A 19,337-nucleotide genomic window follows, 5' to 3' on the forward strand; every position below is an offset into this window, starting at 1 on the left:
GCCATCAGGGATGGATTTAACAAGCCACTGACGGAGTTAGCCATCAGTGATGGATTTAACAAGCCACTGACGGAGTTAGCCATCAGGGATGGATTTAACAAGCCACTGACGGAGTTAGCCATCAGGGATGGATTTAACAAGCCACTGACGGAGTTAGCCATCAGGGATGGATTTAACAAGCCACTGACGGAGTTAGCCATCAGGGATGGATTTAACAAGCCACTGACGGAGTTAGCCATCAGGGATGGATTTAACAAGCCACTGACGGAGTTAGCCATCAGGGATGGATTTAACAAGCCACTGACGGAGTTAGCCATCAGGGATGGATTTAACAAGCCACTGACGGAGTTAGCCATCAGGGATGGATTTAACAAGCCACTGACGGAGTTAGCCATCAGTGATGGATTTAACAAGCCACTGACGGAGTTAGCCATCAGGGATGGATTTAACAAGCCACTGACGGAGTTAGCCATCAGGGATGGATTTAACAAGCCACTGACGGAGTTAGCCATCAGGGATGGATTTAACAAGCCACTGACGGAGTTAGCCATCAGGGATGGATTTAACAAGCCACTGACGGAGTTAGCCATCAGTGATGGATTTAACAAGCCACTGACGGAGTTAGCCATCAGGGATGGATTTAACAAGCCACTGACGGAGTTAGCCATCAGGGATGGATTTAACAAGCCACTGACGGAGTTAGCCATCAGGGATGGATTTAACAAGCCACTGACGGAGTTAGCCATCAGGGATGGATTTAACAAGCCACTGACGGAGTTAGCCATCAGGGATGGATTTAACAAGCCACTGACGGAGTTAGCCATCAGGGATGGATTTAACAAGCCACTGACGGAGTTAGCCATCAGGGATGGATTTAACAAGCCACTGACGGAGTTAGCCATCAGGGATGGATTTAACAAGCCACTGACGGAGTTAGCCATCAGGGATGGATTTAACAAGCCACTGACGGAGTTAGCCATCAGGGATGGATTTAACAAGCCACTGACGGAGTTAGCCATCAGGGATGGATTTAACAAGCCACTGACGGAGTTAGCCATCAGGGATGGATTTAACAAGCCACTGACGGAGTTAGCCATCAGTGATGGATTTAACAAGCCACTGACGGAGTTAGCCATCAGGGATGGATTTAACAAGCCACTGACGGAGTTAGCCATCAGGGATGGATTTAACAAGCCACTGACGGAGTTAGCCATCAGTGATGGATTTAACAAGCCACTGACGGAGTTAGCCATCAGGGATGGATTTAACAAGCCACTGACGGAGTTAGCCATCAGGGATGGATTTAACAAGCCACTGACGGAGTTAGCCATCAGGGATGGATTTAACAAGCCACTGACGGAGTTAGCCATCAGGGATGGATTTAACAAGCCACTGACGGAGTTAGCCATCAGGGATGGATTTAACAAGCCACTGACGGAGTTAGCCATCAGTGATGGATTTAACAAGCCACTGACGGAGTTAGCCATCAGGGATGGATTTAACAAGCCACTGACGGAGTTAGCCATCAGGGATGGATTTAACAAGCCACTGACGGAGTTAGCCATCAGGGATGGATTTAACAAGCCACTGACGGAGTTAGCCATCAGGGATGGATTTAACAAGCCACTGACGGAGTTAGCCATCAGGGATGGATTTAACAAGCCACTGACGGAGTTAGCCATCAGGGATGGATTTAACAAGCCACTGACGGAGTTAGCCATCAGGGATGGATTTAACAAGCCACTGACGGAGTTAGCCATCAGGGATGGATTTAACAAGCCACTGACGGAGTTAGCCATCAGTGATGGATTTAACAAGCCACTGACGGAGTTAGCCATCAGGGATGGATTTAACAAGCCACTGACGGAGTTAGCCATCAGGGATGGATTTAACAAGCCACTGACGGAGTTAGCCATCAGGGATGGATTTAACAAGCCACTGACGGAGTTAGCCATCAGGGATGGATTTAACAAGCCACTGACGGAGTTAGCCATCAGTGATGGATTTAACAAGCCACTGACGGAGTTAGCCATCAGGGATGGATTTAACAAGCCACTGACGGAGTTAGCCATCAGGGATGGATTTAACAAGCCACTGACGGAGTTAGCCATCAGGGATGGATTTAACAAGCCACTGACGGAGTTAGCCATCAGGGATGGATTTAACAAGCCACTGACGGAGTTAGCCATCAGTGATGGATTTAACAAGCCACTGACGGAGTTGACCATCAGTGATGGATTTAACAAGCCACTGACGGAGTTAGCCATCAGGGATGGATTTAACAAGCCACTGACGGAGTTGACAACGATACTCAAAACATTTTCACCCCTAAACATTAAAGTTCAATATAAACATTTCTAAAACATGGATGATTATTCATGTGAAAATCCCCAGTAAAAACATGACCATTCTATCAGATCATTCAACATAAATAAATCTGACGGAGTTGACAGCTCATTCAAGTCATATACACAGTAGCAATTTCATTTTTCCTCAGTTGCTTTATGATTCTAAAACCTTATTAAATCCAACATATTTGAACCAGAATTCATATTATATCTTGATCTATCAGGCAGATGGAGTTGACAGTTTATGGTTGTGACCATGGTGATTTCAATATTGTTTGTTTAAATCTATCAAAAGGAGAGAAGTTTACAGACCATGAGAAGTGTTGTGACACTACAACAAGGGGTCCTTATGGTATAGCTGCCCCTGCTTATTCCTGATTCATTTAGGATTTTAGACATATTGACCAAATCTCCGGGCACATCGTTTAGGAATCTGAGTTTTGAGAGAAATGTTCTTTAAAGTCCCAGAGGGTTATTGCAAGAAACTACATAAAATAATTGTTCAGTTAATATCTATCATTGGCAGTTTATAGAATTCTAAACACTTTTTTGAAGGGTTTCAAATTGGGATCCTTCGCTCCAGACAAAGGCATTTCCATACTATAGAGCTGACATGGAAATGACTAACATAGAAAGTATTTAGAAAATTCCCAAAACAGATCTTTTCCCTTATAAAATTATCATAAATATTTTTTAAGCTCAAATATATATATTTTGTAACTATAAAAACAATGTTTCCCTGTCGAACAAGGATTGTCCCGACTTTCAATGTGAGTGGGGTATGGAAACTCAAACATGAACTTTAACGATGGTCACTCACCTGAACAGCTAACAGGCCATCTACATCAGGAAGAATACGATAAGTGTGAACGTGCCGTTGGAACCTGAAAAGGGGAAAATAACATTTATAAAAGGTACTATGAACTCCAAGACATCACAACAGCACTATACCACTGGGACAGAAATAAACTGAGGAAGAGCAGATGTGCTGCCCTTGTTACAAAACACTGCCACTTTATAAACAAGACGCCAATTTGTTGATGGTGTGACTCATTTAAGTGGTTATTTTAGCAACTTCACAGTCCACTGCGGTAGCATGAGACTACATGACTACCCACAGACCTACTGTTTTTACACATCACTGTTTACACAAGCCACAGCTACACAAACCGTCCTGAGGGGTGTCACTCGCCTGAAACATGTGGGCTTCATGTTCCATAATAATCACTTGGTAGTAAAATCATACCACTAGTCTTTGTCAAGTACACAAAGGAGAGCTTACATTTATCTCTACTACCTCGCACGACCTTGAGACACAGTACAGTAAATGCCTGTAACTCCCCCTCTGTTGATAGCCCCCTGTTGAAACCCCTCTGTTGATAGCCCCCTGTTGAATTTTATTTATCCATTATTTTACCAGGTATGTTGACTGAGAACACATTCTCATTTGCAGCAACTACCTGGGGAATAGTTACAGGGGAATGAATGAGCCAATTGTAAACTGGGGATTATTAGCTGACCGTGATGGTTTGAGGGCCAGATTGGGAATTTAGACAGGACACCGGGGTTAACACCCCTACTCTTACAATAAGTGCCATGGGATCTTTAATGACCTCAGAGAGTCAGGACAACCGTTTAACATCCCATCCGAAAGACAGCATCCTACACAGGGCAGTGTCCCCAATCACTGCCTTGGGATATTTTTTAGACCAGAGGAAAGAGTGCCTCCTACTGGCCCTCCAACACCACTTCCAGCAGCATCTGGTCACCCATCCAGGGACTGACCAGGACCAACCCTGCTTAGCTTCAGAAGCAAGCCAGCAGTGGTATGCAGGGTGGTATGCTACTGGCATAAAAAAATCCCCTTGTTGAAAGCCCCTTGTTGAAAGCCCCCTGTTGAAAGCTTGACCTTGTGATGCCTGGTAGAAAAGCACACGTACAATTCATCTAAAAGGAATGCATATTTCCCAGTAATGAAGTTAGAGAATATGCAAAGAAACAGTAGACCTGTATTGATGTGGAGATTAGATTAGATTTAGACGGTGTCTAAATTACATCTAGACACCGTTGGCTTAGAGAACACGAAACACAATATATACCTCGGCCTAAACATCAACGTCACACGTAACTGCCACAAAGCTATGAACGATCTGAGAGACAAGGCAAGAAGGGCCTTCTATGCCATCAAAAGGAGCATCAAACATCATTAGTGTACAGTAGGCCTGTATTAATGTGGAGAGTGTGGGAGACGGGGGGAGGGGGACATCAAATTTGACGTACCAATTAGGATCTGGCTACAGATATTTTTCAGTTCTAGAACCCATTGCCCTTTATGGTTGTGAGGTCTGGGGTCCGCTCACCAACCAAGAATTCACAAAATAGGACAAACACCAAATTGAGACTCTTGCAGACGCATGCAGAATTCTGCAAAAAATATCCTCTGTGTACAACGTAAAATAACAAATAATGCTTACAGAGCGGAATTAGGCCGATACCCGCTAATTATCAAAATCCAGAAAAGAGCCATTAAATTCTACAACCACCTAAAAGGAAGTGATTCCCAAACCTTCCACAACAAAGCCATCACCTACAGAGAGATGAACCTGGAGAAGTGTCCCTTAAGCAAGCTGGTCCTGGCACTCTGTTCACAAACACAAACACACCCCACAGAGCCCCAGGACAGCAACACAATATATATTTTTTAATTTAACCTATATTTACCAAGGCAAATCAGTTAAGAACAAATTCTTATTTACAATGACCGCCTATTAGACCCAATCAAATCATGAGAAAACAAAATGATAATGACTTGACACATTTGAAAGAATCAACAAAAAAGCAGAGCAAACTAGAATGCTATTTGGCCCTAAACAGAGAGTACACAGTGGCAGAATACCTGACCAGTGTGACTGACCCAAACGTTGACTATGTACAGACTCAATGAGCATAACCTTGCTATTGAGAAAGGCCGCCGTAGGCAGACCTGGCAGACCCATATCTACTGGGTGAAATACCACAGTGTGCCATCACAGCAGCAATATTTGTGACCTGTTGCCACAAGAAAAGGGCAACCAGTGAAGAACAAACACCATTGTAAATGCAACCCACATTTATGTTTATTTATTTTCCCTTTTGTACTTTAACCATTTCCACATCGTAACAACACTGTATATAGACATAATATGACATTTGAAATGTCTTTAGTCTTTTGGAATGTAACTTTTACTGTACATTTTTATTGTTTATTTCACTTTATTCATTATCTAGTTCACTTGCTTTGGCAATGCTAACATATGTTTCCCATGCCAATAAAGCCCTTCAATTTAATTGAATTGAGAGAGAGGGAGCAAACGAGCGAGCGAGGGAGAGAGAGGGAGTGAGAAAGAGAGAGTGAGTGAGAAAGAGACAGGGAGTGAGAAAGAGAGAGGGAGTGAGAAAGAGAGAGGGAGTTAGAAAGAGAGAGGGAGTGAGAAAGAGAGAGGGAGTGAGAAAGAGAGAGGGAGTGAGCAAGAAAGAGGGAGTGAGTGAGCGAGCAGCATGAGCAGCAGTTGGGGCTCAGCTTTCAGGAATGTGTCTGGCTCAGGGCCGCTTTGCACAGAGAGCCATGTGGTCACAGCAGCTCCCTCCCTCTTCCAGGGGCCCCAAGGAAGACTGAATGAAGGAGAGAGGAGACGAGAGGAGAGGGGGGCAGGGAGCCCTAACCAGGGTTACACACACACACTGGCCAGGCTGGGTTGGGCTGTATCAGGACAGGGCAGCCTGAGTGTTCTTGGGCCACAGCCTTCTCCCTGCCCACCGGCCCAGCTCTGGGTGAGACTGATGGAGATGACAGAGAGACAGGCTGCTGAATACAATACAGACATTGAGACAGTCATTGAGACAGTCTATAAAACTTGTGAATATGAGGTTAGTTCCCCTTCCACTGACATGTAGGGGAAAGTTACCAGTGTCCCGTGAGCAGGTGTGGGTGTCTGACTGCGAGCACCACTGGGTTCATAATGACCATACACACTCAGAGATGGAAAAGAAGTGTGTGTGTATGTGTGTGTGTGTGTGTGTGTGTGTGTGTGTGTGTGTGTGTGTGTGTGTGTGTGTGTGTTTGTGTACTCACAGCAGACAGAGGGCGTAGGCTCCAGGCACGGACTCACTGTCCCTGACAAGGAAGCTGCCGTCCCTCCCAGCCCGGGCCAACAGGTCCTCTGCATGCACACGGCTGATGTCACGGTGGTACCACGCCGCCATCGCCATGACATCCGACGGTGTTGTTGTCCACCTGTCAGTCAGTGGAGTGTCTGTCTTTCCAACAGAGTAAACCACAGTAAGGTAGAAGGTCAGAGGCGACACACACAGTCTGTCTCAGACACCTGTGTCATGGCACCATGGGACCCTCCAATCAGGAGCTCACGTTGTGCTGTCCTTTTGAGTGTTCACAGCTTCTCCAGCATTCTGGTCCTAATTAATAAGGTCAACACAGGAACATCAACAGCAGCCCTCCTCATTTACTACAGGCACCCCCTCCGGGGTCTTACTGGGTTACGCGTCCTGTTGTGGTTGAGGATTGTTGCCGTTGTAGAGTCAGAGTGAATAACCCTCCCACAGATTTCTGTGTGTGTCCAGATTCCAGAACTACAGTTGCTTCCTCTTGATGAACTTTGGCCCACCTTGCTGTTAGTTCCCCCTCAGAAAGACACCGTCTCAGTGTGCAGGCTGCTGCCAGCCGGATGTTCGTCTCAGGCAGACAGAGCCCATTGTGGAGGAGAGAGAGAGAGAGAGAGAGAGAGAGAGAGAGAGAGAGAGAGAGAGAGAGAGAGAGAGAGAGGAGCAATGGTGCGTAAAGCCAACCACCCCTGGGGGCACTGACAGCAGTGCCTGTAGCCTCACCACAAACACCAGCAATGCTTCTGCCTGCTGTCCCCTCAAAAGCTCTGCATGCAAACAACACAGAAAAGAAGAACCAAAAGCAGTCAGTCAGCCACACAAACAAACCCTGCTGCACAGCCTGCTGTGGTGGATAGAAGTCAGCGCCCAGGCAGCCGTGCAAGAGAAACCAGACAAATTCAAATCATTTCCCAGTTGTTTTGCCATATAAGGGAAAGGGGGAACACCCTACAGAGAGTTCATCTGATGGTTGCAGTTCTCTCTGGATATCAGTCTCTCTCTCTCCCTCTCTGTTTTCAGACGTAGATTCCAGAGTGGGGGTGTTGGTGGGGGATGTCCAGGGTCCCTGGTCGGTCTTGTGCTGAGAGTGTTTTGGGGAGGTCCCATCCCCCTGGGGTAATGTGTTCCGTATCTCTTTGGAGTATCGTCAGAGGAGGAGGGGAAGAGGTAGTAGAGGACGAGAGGACTAGCCCTGTTAAAGCACAACGCGGGCAGCACAGACAGAGGAAGTGACTCCCCGCTCCAGATGTGAGTAAGAAGGAAGAGAGAGAGAAAAAAACTGACGGAGCAGCCAAAATTATTCCTGCGAGTGACTATACTTCATTAACCAACACTGCCAGCAGACTCCTTTCTCTGTGCTCACCCCTCCCTTGTCCTCCTCCTCCCCCCTCATTCTCCTCCATCTTTTCCCTGAATTTTCAAAGACCAAACACAGCAACGCCGTGCACACTCAGGTGGGTTGCTTGGCACAGCCACTGTCTGTCTCACTTGTGCGTTCCTGTCCTCTTTTCCAGACTTTTTTCCACTGTGCTGGCTAGCTTTACCCCTCGCTCTTTATCCCTCCAACCGTCTCCTTCTCTTCCCCTCTCTCTTTCTCAACTCTCTCTTTCACCTCCCCCTCTCTCTTTCCCCTGCTCCTTCTCCATGTCACTCTCCCTAACTTCCCTGCCTTCTCAGCAGAAAAGCAGCCTCCATATGAATTTGATCATCCCTTACTTTCTGAATCATATTTTTGTCCTCCACAACAATGCCCCTCCTCTTCTCCCAGGGTATCGTGGTCAGTTTTTTTGTCTCCAGCTGTGCTGCCTCTTACTACTCAGCAGAAATCCATCACACACACCATCGCCCACCCTCCCAACTACTCTGTTTATTACAGGCCCAAAGCCATCTCACCACTTTCTGAAGGTAATAAACCAGTCATTGTTGTGCCTGCGTCTTATTTTTATAACCTTTATTTAACTAGGCAAGTCAGTTAAGAACAAATTCTTATTTACAATGACAACCTACCAGGGAACAGTGGGTTAACTGCCTTGGGAGAACAACAGATTTTTAACTTGTCAGCTCGGGCTTCGATCCAGCAACCTTTCGGTTACTGGCCCAATGCGCTAACCACTAGTCTACCTGCTGCCCCTTATTGGACAGTGACTGCTGAGCCCCACACCTCTCTGCCCACCCACCTTAACCCGGTCCTGTCCTTTCTGGTCCTGTCTGGTCCTGTCTGACCCTGTCTTATTATTACCCTGGGCTCATCCATCACCTGTCGCTGTCCGTTCAATTACCAGGGCTAATATGTTTAGGGAAACACTGGATTACACATGAATCTATAACAACCAACCTGCCCTTTCTTGTAACTTAGTTATCTACTTTCACTTTCTATAAGTTCTGCACTGATGGAGGAAGCCTGTCTACCATATCAGCTCGACGGATGTCTGTATATCTGTAATACCAACTTGTTTTAAGCAGACCACCACTGTACCCGTGCCCAAGAATGCCAAGGTAACCTGCCTAAATGAGTATCGCACCGTAGCACTCACATATATAGCCATGATCCCAGAAACCCTAGACCCACTCCAATTTGCATACCGCCCCAACAGATCCACAGATGAGTATCTCCTGTACTCCACACTGCCCTCACCCACCTGGACAAAAGGAATACCTATGTAAGAATGCTCTTTATTGACTACAGCTCACCATTCAACACCATAATCCCCTTCAAGCTCATCACCAGGCATAGGATCCTGGGACTGAACGCCTCCCTCAAAAGATCCTCAAAAAGATCTACAGCTGTACCATTAAGAGCATCTTGACTGGTTGCATCACCACTTGGTACCGCAACTGCAAGGCACAGACGGTGGTGAGTACGGCCCAGTACGTCACTGGGGCCGAGCTCCCTACCATCCAGGATCTCTATACCAGGTGGTGTCAGAGGAAGGCCCCCCAAAAAAGACTCCAGCCACCCAAGCCATAGACTGTTCTCTCTGCTACTGCATGGCAAGCGGTACCAATGCACCAAGTCTGGAACCAACAGGACCCTGAACAGCTTCTACCCCCAAGCAATAAGACTGCTAACAAAACTGCTAGATAGCTAATCAAATGGCTATCCGGGCTGCCTGCATTTAACCTTTTTTGCACTAGCTCTCTTGCAATGACGATGCACAAACACGGGACTCTACCCACGCACTCACACGTACTTACACTGACATACACTGACATCCTAAAACAGACATACGCACTCACTACACATGCCTGTAACAGGGTGGAGGTGCCTCTATTTTAGCAATTCCTCTGAATTGTAGAAGTGGCTCTACAGAATGCACCTCCTCCACCTGTTCCTACAAAACGGTGGTGCATTTCCTGGAGCGGGAGTAGGGAAAGACAGAGGCAGACTGCTGCTGTCTCCCAAGTTCCATACCAGACCAAGGGTAGCTTGCAAACTCACAGATGACATATTTTATACAGTCTCTGTGTGTTTGTGTTAATGTGCTAGCTGTAAGTATCTGGAGTACACTTGGGTTTGGCTGTGTGGACTTGGAGACAAGTCAGGAATGTCATTCTTGTGTTTTTAATCTATTGTGTCTATTGCTACAGTTAAGGTCTTGCCTGTTTATTGCATGGGCGCTTTAGTCTGTGAAGACCTTTTGATATTTAATCCTGATTGAATACTGTGAGCTTTGCTGTGTTACACTAGGATCTGGTTTGCTGTGTTTTCCACCTGTTTGCTGTGCTGACTAAGAAACTTCCTCTGCCATTGCATGCAACTACTCAATTATTGCTGTAGCCATTTTGTACTGAAGACTGAGACACACTGTAACTTGCCTTTTTGGTATGATTCCAAGCCCAACCAGTACAGCCCCGTTTGTACATTTTCACCTGATATCTTTGTAATAAAAGGATATTATTGATAAACCTGTGTTGCGTTTCTATACCGGTACCCAGTTCAAGTGTCTATTGATCCTGCCTTATCCTAAAACCTGTGGTGGTTACATTTGGTGTATTAGACATTTCTGTGTAAAATCCCCCACGTTACATGCCCACACAGACATAACATACTGGCACCACACACACACACACACACACTTTCACACTCACAACATATACTGCTGCTACTGCATCTATCCTGTTGCCTAGTTACCCCTGCTATTTGCATTTAGCTACCTCAATTACCTCGTACCACTGCACATCAACTCGGTACTGGTACTCCCTGTATACACCATGTTATTTTTACTTGTTATTGTTATTTGTTATTCACTGTGTATTTATTCCTCATGTCACTATTTCACAATTTTTTACATATTTTTCTTTAACTCTGCATTGTTGGAAAAGGGCCCGTAGTAAGTAAGCATTTCAATCAATCTAGCAATCAATCACATTTATTTATAAAGCCCATTTCACATCAGCAGATGTCACAAAGTGCTATACAGAAACCCAGCCTAAAACCCCAAACTGCAAGCAATGCAGATGTAGAAGCACGTTGGCTAGGAAACACTCCCCAGAAAAGCAGGAATCTAGGAAGAAACCTAGAGAGGAACCAGGCTCTGAGGTGTGGCCAGTCCTCTTCTGGCTGTGCCGGGTGGAGATTATAACAGAACATGGCCAAGATGTTTGACCAGCAGGGTCAAATAATAATCACAGTGGTTGTAGAGGGTGCAACTGGTCAGTACCTCAGGAGTAAATGTCAGCTGGCTTTTCATATCTGTTCATTCAGAGGTCGAGACAGCAGGTGCAGTACAAAGGGAGAGAGAGTCGAAAACAGCAGGTCTGGGACAAGGTAGCATGTCCGGTGAACAGGGTTCCCTAGCCGCAGGCAGAACAGGAGCAACAGCACAACCAGGTGGACAGGGGACAGCCACGAGTCATCAGACCAGGTAGTCCTGAGGCATGATCCTAGGGCTCAGGTCCTCCAGGAGGGGAGGGATGGATAGAGAAAGAGAGAGAGAATTAGAGGGAGCATACTTAAATTCACAGAGGACATCAGATAAGACAGGAGAATTACACCAGATATAACAGACTGACCCTAGCACCCTGGAACATATACTACTGCAGCATAGATACTGAAGACTGGAGACTGAGACAGGGGTGGGTCGGGGGACACTGTGGCCCCGTCCAACGATATCCCCGGACAGGGCCAAACAGGCAGGAATAACCCCACCCACTTTGCCAAAGCACAGCCCCCACACCACTAGAGGGATGTCAACAGACCATCAACAGACCACCAACTTACTATCCAGAGACAAGGCTGAGCTTAGCCCACGAAGATCTCCCCCCATAGCACGAACCCGAGGGGGCGCCAACCCGGACAGGAAGATCACGTCAGTGACTCAACCCACTCAAGTGACACACCCCTCCTAGGGACGACATGGAAGAGCACTAGTAAGCCAGTGACTCAGCCACTGTAATAGGGTTAGAGGCAGAGAATCCCAGGGGAGAGAGGGGAGCCGGCCAGGCAGAGACAGCAAGGGCGGTTCGTCACTCCAGTGCCCTGCCATTCACCTTCGCACTCCTAGGCCAGACTACACTCAATCATAGTTCAGTAAAGACTTAAAGGTTGAGAACGAGTCTGCGTCTCTCACATGGGTAGGCAGACCATTCCATAAAAATGGAGCTCTATAGGAGAAAGCCCTGCCGCCAGCTGTTTGCTTCGAAATTCTAGGGACAATAAGGAGTTCTGCGTCTTGTGACCGTATCGTAGGTATGTAGGGCACGGCGAAATTGGAGAGATAGGTAGTAGCAAGTCCATGTAATGCTTTGTAGGTTAGCAGTAAAACCCTTGAAATCAGCCTTAGCCTTAACAGGAAGCCAATGTAGAGAGGCTAGCACTAGAGTAATATTATCAAATGTTTTGGGGGGGTTCTAGTCAGGATTCTAGCAGCCGTATTTAGTACTAACTGAAGTTTATTTTGTGCTTTATCCAGGTAGCCGGAAAGTAGAGCATTGCAGTAGTCTAATCTAGAAGTGACAAAAACATGGATTCATTTTCTGCATCATCTAACTGATGACACTGTTGCATCAACACGTCCTGATCTGTCCCAAAGTCAGACTTAATCTGTTGGAAATACAAAAAAAGAAAGAAAGAAAGAAAAAAAGAAGAAGCAGGGCAGAGGAAAGGTCAGAAAGAGAAAGGGGGAGAGAGAGAGTGAGGGAGATAGAAGGGGAACCTTGGTTACCAACCAAGTGTTTCTGGATCCAATGGTTATGTTAATACCCATGGTATTTCCCAAGAAATGTGGTCTTTGGATATGCGTATGTCCTAGTAGATCTCTTGGCACTGTTCTACATAAAGATAGGGACATTACTATTTTACCCTGGAATTTCTCCAAGCCTGGTAATCCTAATCTGACAATTTAGTGACCCTATATATCTCATAGCTAATACCTGCCTGCCCATCACCACTGAGAAAGCATGGGAGGACACAGAAACAGATGGACATCATGGCTGACGTACGTTGCTCAGTACTGGTGCTTCAGTTGGGGGTGTGACTACACATTGTATTGATATAGATGAGTATAGTGCAATATAAAGTCAATACAGAGTCCTACACCACAACTGATTGAATTGGTCATTTTGATAAATGTGATAACATTTTCAAAATGTACACATTTCTGTTTTATCCATACACATTAGTCTCCTTGCATATCGATCAGTGCCCTGTGATTCACTCTCCATCACAGGAGGTTGGTGGCACCTTAATTGATGCCATTCCGTTTGCTCTGTTCCAGACATTATTATGAGCCGTGCTTCCCTTAGCAGCCTCCACTGCTCTCCATGTCACTTGTTGTGGCTTTTATAATCCTGCAAGGTGTGGGGATTTTGTGTGTTATAACTGGTCTCTCCAGCGGTCTGGGACATTGATTAAGTTACTTTTTTGTCTATATCAAGTTTTCAACCACATGGAGCGCAAATGGGAGCGAGCTTAGCTGTAAGGGGATTAGATGAAGACATACTTTGTGATCTCCTTCCTTCAGCTGAAATTGGCAGGCGAATACCGCGAAAAAATCATTATATAACCAAGGGAGAGGCCTGAAAATACAACTATGGTGTTGGATGTTCCTGGACAAAGCTTTTTTCTGTGTACCTTAATCCCTCTACATCCTTTTTTTTTTGGCACCAGCTAAAAATAGGAGATAACTAGTAAATACATATTGATTGAATTGATTTCATGATACAATTCTTGTAATGCATGCTTACAATGCAAAGTATGGACCACACTGTACCAACAACACATTGTGATGGCATCCTAGTCCACCCATTCAGTGCACTTCAATTAACGGTGTCTAAAAGCAGCACTGAGTCCAGTTAAGCCCAGTGTGAATGAGGATAGGCGATTTTCTACACACTTATAGCAACTTAGGCTTTCCTTGAGAAGTGGAGAATCAAGCTGCCAGAAGTGCGAGGCGTAAGAGGCTTATCAATAAGACGCAGCCAATGATTTCACACTAACATTGCTATTCTGGCATCTCAAGTCCAAACGATATCTCTCATCGATAAAGAAATCACACACAGTGGATATTACGATATCAATATCTGGACTTGTCCACCTTGATTTATTGGAATGGAATGGAAGGAACATTTGTCTTAACCTTTCGTTACATATATAATTTATCAAGGGTCTTTAAACTGACAGTAGGCACAGAGTATTATCAAAAAACTGTTGTAGAATAGGGTGGATTTTATCAACTTCTTTGAATGAACAGTCGTGGCCAAAAGTTTTGAGACTGACACAAATATAAATTTTCACAAAGTCTGCTGCCTCAGTTTGTATGATGGCAATTTGCATATACTCCAGAATGTTATGAAGAGTGATCGGATTAATTGCAATTAATTGCAAAGTCCCTCTTTGCCATGCAAATGAACTGAATCCCACAAAAAACATGGTTATCTGGAAGGAAGCATGTTCCGTCATCATTGCTTTGCACAAAAAGGGCTTCACAGGCAAGGATATTACTGCCAGTAAGATTGCACCTAAATCAACCATTTATTGGCTCATCAAGAACTTCAAGGAGCAAGGTTCAATTGTTGTGAAGAAGGCTTCAGGGCGCCCAAGAAAGTCCAGCAAGCGCCAGGACTGGGGTCAAGTTGTTTTCTCTGATGAATCCCCTTTCCGATTGTTTGGGGCATCCGGAAAAAAAGCTTGTCCGGAGAAGACAAGGTGAGCGCTACCATCAGTCCTGTGTCGTGCCAACAGTAAAGCATCCTGAGACCATTCATGTGTGGCGTTGCTTCTCAGCCAAGGGAATGGGCTCACTCACAATTTTGCCTAAGAACACAGCCATGAATAAAGAATGGTATCAACACATCCTCCGAGAGCAACTTCTCCCAACCATCCAGGAACAGTTTGGTGACGAACAATGCCTTTTCCAGCATGATGGGGCACCTTGCCATAAGGCAAAAGCGATAGCTAAGTGGCTCGGGGAACAAAACATCAATATTTTGGGTCCATGGCCAGGAAACTCCCCAGACCTTAATCTTATTGAGAACTTGTGGTCAATCCTCAAGAGGCGGGTGGACAAACAAAACCCCACAAATTCTGACAAACTCCAAGCATTGATTATGCAAGGATGGGTTGCCATCAGTGGTCGAGAAGTTAATTGTCAGCATGCCAGGGCGGATTGCAGAGGTCTTGAAAAAGAAGGGTACAACACTGCAAAAATGGACTCTTTGCATCAACTTCATGCAATTGTCAATAAAAGCCTTTGACACTTATGAAATGCTTGTAATTATACGTATTCCATAGTAACATCTGACAAAAATATCTAAAGACACGGAAGCAGCAAACTTTGTGGAAATTAATATATGTGTCATTCTCAAAACGTTTGGCCACGACTGTACAGGACATGTGGTGCCCATTTGAAACATATGAATCTGTCACCTGTATTGGCAGTGGTTGTAGAATGTTTAAAATAGCAGCCTCAGTCAGATCTAGACATTGCACAGAGTTAACTCGGACCGAGCTCATTTTAAGCAGATTTTAACATATTAACATTGCGCTAACCAATTTCATTTAGGCAATAGCAAAATCTCCTAGAGTAGCTTTACTCCTTGCCGCTTGGTTAATGCCACTTATGGAGTATACTTCAGACAAAACGGGAGGGATCTTTAAGTGTGTCTATGTACATGAATTTGTCTTGAATTTGTTAGGATTCAGAAGTGAAATGTCTTAATCTGAACTCAACTCAGATTAAGGGACCAATGCATTGCTCTGGTAATCTCAACTCCCAGTGATTAGCTACACTGGTTTAGATTCATACACTTAGAAAAAAAGGTGCTATCTAGAACCTAAAAGGGCTAATCGGCTGTCGAAATAGGAGAACCCTTTGAAGAACCCATTTTGGTTCCAGTTAGAACCCTTTTGGGTTCCATGTGGTTCTACATGGAACCCAAAATGGTTCTACCTGGAACAAAAATGGTTATCTTATGGGGACAGCCGAAGAACCCCTTCCTTTGGAACCATTTTTTCTAAAAATGTATTATGATATCAACATCAATAAAATAAATATATTTCATAAGGTACGTATTCACTTTGCCACAGACCTGACCAATAGACACTAAGATACAGGAATGAGGAAGTGTTTGTTCCTTTTAGTTAGTGCACACAGAGCAGATGCACTCGATAAAGAAAAAGGTTCCTGGAAACCTTACCTTAAATTGAGGAGATATTAAACATGTTCAGTTAAGTGCCTGCACCTGCTGTTTTTTCAGTTTGGCAGTTAGGTTCCTGCAAGAACCCCCAAGAACTAAGAAGGTTCCTCGACTAACCCTAACTCCTATGGGGTTCTTGGAAGTACCTTTTGGGGGCATTTTTCAGTGTCAATAACCCTAATGATCTTCAAAGAACTTTAAGGACCTTAGGAGAACCCTTGTTTGAACCCCTCATGTTTTGTGTGTTCATTGTTCTTCGTCATCATTGAATGATTGACCATACTGCAGATGTATTGTAACAGGCCCACAATGTGGTTACGATGTGGATGTATTTGACTGTTTTCACTGCCTAACATTTAGAAGTAGTCCCTTTTCAGGTTTAGAAGAAGTGACTGCTAAATGCTAACCTCCGTTCATATATAAACGGATAGCATAGCTAGCTTAGAGAAATCAGTGATGGGAGTCAAAGTCATTTTTAACTGTAATGCAGTTGATAGGTGACGATGACGTGAACATGTATTGTGGTTGACATCCATGTAAGCATTATACTCCAATTTTTACCTCAACATAGTGTGAAATACACACATTGTATAAACAGTAGCCAAAATGTAGGCTAATTTTGCTGGGGGGCAATGAGGCATCTCTTTCCCCCATGGCATCTTTCCCCCACACATTTCCATGGCATTTCCATTGTTTTGTTCGAATTCCATTTTACCTCTTCACTGTATCTATGCATCACCCTCATGTGGAGTCATACTGAAATCAATGGAGAAAATAACCTAATCATGCTTACTGAAGGCCCGGTAGAACCCAAAATGAACTGTTTTAGTGGAATAAGCTTTCCTTTTTGTGTTGTGTGGCTTGAATTCACACCCGATTGAAACTCAAGATATAGCTGTTGCATTTTCTGCCGCAGTGTCTTTCCTGGAGTGCCAGGTGTCTTTCAAAGAGCTGTACAGTACATATAAATAGAATCATTCTATTCTTTGCTACAGTAATATGTTCAGTAGTAGAAGGGGTAGTGAGGCCACTGAGGAGGAGTACAGGTCACAGGTATTAACGTATTTACAGGTATTCCCAGTTACCCTTCTTTGGCCGGCCTGCTCTTGATCATCTCAACCTGCCCTCATGATCCGGCGACGTAATCCCCAGCAGGTGTCCTTCTGCCTGGTTACATTCAAGGAAATCCCAGCCTTTCTGGCCCATGAAGGGCAGCAGGCAGGACCGGGCCATCTGTTGACAAGCAACTTCTTTCTAAGGTTAGGGTTAGGTTTAGGTTTAGAATAAGGGTTATGGTAAGGGTAAGGGTTAAGGTTCGGGCTAGGGTTCAAATCAAATCAAAATCAAAATGTATTGGTCACATACACATGGATAGCAGATGTTAATGTGAGTGTAGCGAAATGCTTGTGCTTCTAGTTCCAACCATGCAGTAATATCTAACAAGTAATCTAACAATTTCACAACTACCTTTTACACACAAGTGCAAAGGAATGAATGAGAATATGTACATATAAATATATGGATGAGCGATGGCCAAACGGCATAGGCAAGATGAGGTAGATGGTAAAGAGTACAGTATATACATATGAGATGAGTAATGTAGGGTATGTAAACATTATATAAAGTGGCATTGTTTAAAGTGACTAGTGATACATTTATAACATCCAATTTTTAATTATTAAAGTGGCTCGATATGTTGCCAGTATGTTGGCAACAGCCACTCAATGTTAGTGGTGGCTGTTTAACAGTTTGATGGCCTTGAGATTGAAGGTGTTTTTCAGTCTCTCGGCCCCAGCTTTGATGCACCTGTACTGACCTCGCCTTCTGGATGATAGCAGGGTGAACAGGCAGTGCCTCGGGTGGTTGTTGTCCTTGATGATCTTTTTGGCCTTCCTCTGATATCGGGTGGTGTAGGTGTCCTGGAGGGCAGGTAGTTTGCCCCCGGACCTCATTACCCTCTGGAGAGCCTTACGGTTGTGGGCGGAGCAGTTGCCGTACCAGGCGGTGATACAGCCCGACCGGATGCTCTCGGTTCTGCATCTGTAAAAGTTAGTGAGTGTTTTTGGTGACAAGCCAAATTTCTTCAGCCTCCTGAGGTTGAAGAGGTGCTGCTGCGCCTTCTTCACTGGGATGTCTGTGTGGGTGGACCATTTCAGTTTGTCCGTGATGTATACGCCGAGGAACTTAAAACTTACTACCCTCTCCACTACTGTCCTGGCAATGTGGATTGGGGGGGTGCTCCCTCTGCTGTTTCCTGAAGTCCATGATCATCTCCTTTGTTTTGTTGACGTTGAGTGAGAGGTTATTTTCCTGACACCACGCTGCGAGGGCCCTCACCTTCTCCCTGTAGACCGCCTCGTCATTGTTGGTAATCAAGCCTACCACCGTAGTCTGCAAATTTGATGATTGAGTTGGAGGCTTGCATGGCCACGCAGTTGTGGGTGAACAGAGAGTACAGGAGAGGGCTGAGAACGCACCCTTGTGGGGCCCCAGTGTTGAGGATCAGTGGGGTGGAGATGTTGTTTCCTACCCTCACCACCTGGGGGCAGCACGCCAGGAAGTCCAGGACTTCAGTTGCACAAGGCGGGGTCGAGACCCAGGGTCTCGAGCTTAGTCACGAGTTTGGAGGGTACTATGGTGTTAAATGCTGAGCTGTAGTCGATGAACAGCATTCTTACATAGGTATTCCTCTTGTCCAGATGGGTTAGGGCAGTGTGCAGTGTGATTGCGATTGTGTCGTCTGTGGACCTATTGTGAGTAAGCAAATTGGAGTGTGTCTAGGGTGTCAGGTAGGGTGGAGGTGATATGATCCTTGACAAGTCTCTCAAAGCACTTCATGATGAGGGAAATGAGTGCTACCAGATAGTCATTTCGCTCAGTTATCTTAGCTTTCTTGTGAACAGGAACAATAGTGGCCCTCTTGAAACATGTGGGGACAGCAGACTAGGATAAGGATTGATTGAATATGTCCATAAACACACCATCCAGCTGGTCTGCGCATTCTAGGGATGCCGTCTGGGCCGGCAGCCTTGTGAGGGTTAACACGTTTAAATGTTTTACTCACGTTGGCTGCGGTGAAGGAGAGCCCGCAGTTTTTGGTAGCGGGCTGTGTCGGTGGCACTGTATTGTCCTTAAAGCGAGTAAAGAAGTTGTTTCGGGTAAGGGTTAAGTTTAGGGTTAGGATAAGGGTTAAGG

At 45.2% G+C, this 19,337-nt stretch overlaps 2 protein-coding genes across 2 annotated transcripts in view; one reads left to right on the forward strand and one right to left on the reverse strand.

Annotated features, from left to right (window-relative positions):
• Positions 1-8,103, reverse strand: part of LOC110504957 (phosphatidylinositol 3,4,5-trisphosphate 5-phosphatase 2B) — a 36,294-nt gene extending 28,191 nt beyond the window's left edge. The window contains exons 1-2 of the mRNA XM_021583864.3: positions 6,460-8,103; positions 3,169-3,232 (exon numbers count right to left, since the gene is read on the reverse strand). Coding sequence (XP_021439539.3) covers positions 3,169-3,232; positions 6,460-6,596 — 201 coding nt within the window. The 5' untranslated portion in view covers positions 6,597-8,103. The remainder of the gene's footprint in view (positions 1-3,168; positions 3,233-6,459) is intronic.
• The window catches only part of LOC110504958 (arrestin-C), a 149,318-nt gene that overhangs the window by 109,716 nt on the left and 20,265 nt on the right, over positions 1-19,337 (forward strand). The window lies entirely within an intron of this gene.

Source organism: Oncorhynchus mykiss, chromosome 25 (assembly GCF_057628025.1).
Source record: "Oncorhynchus mykiss isolate SJ-2025 chromosome 25, ASM5762802v1, whole genome shotgun sequence".
In the NCBI taxonomy this organism is placed as follows: Eukaryota; Metazoa; Chordata; class Actinopteri; order Salmoniformes; family Salmonidae; genus Oncorhynchus; species Oncorhynchus mykiss.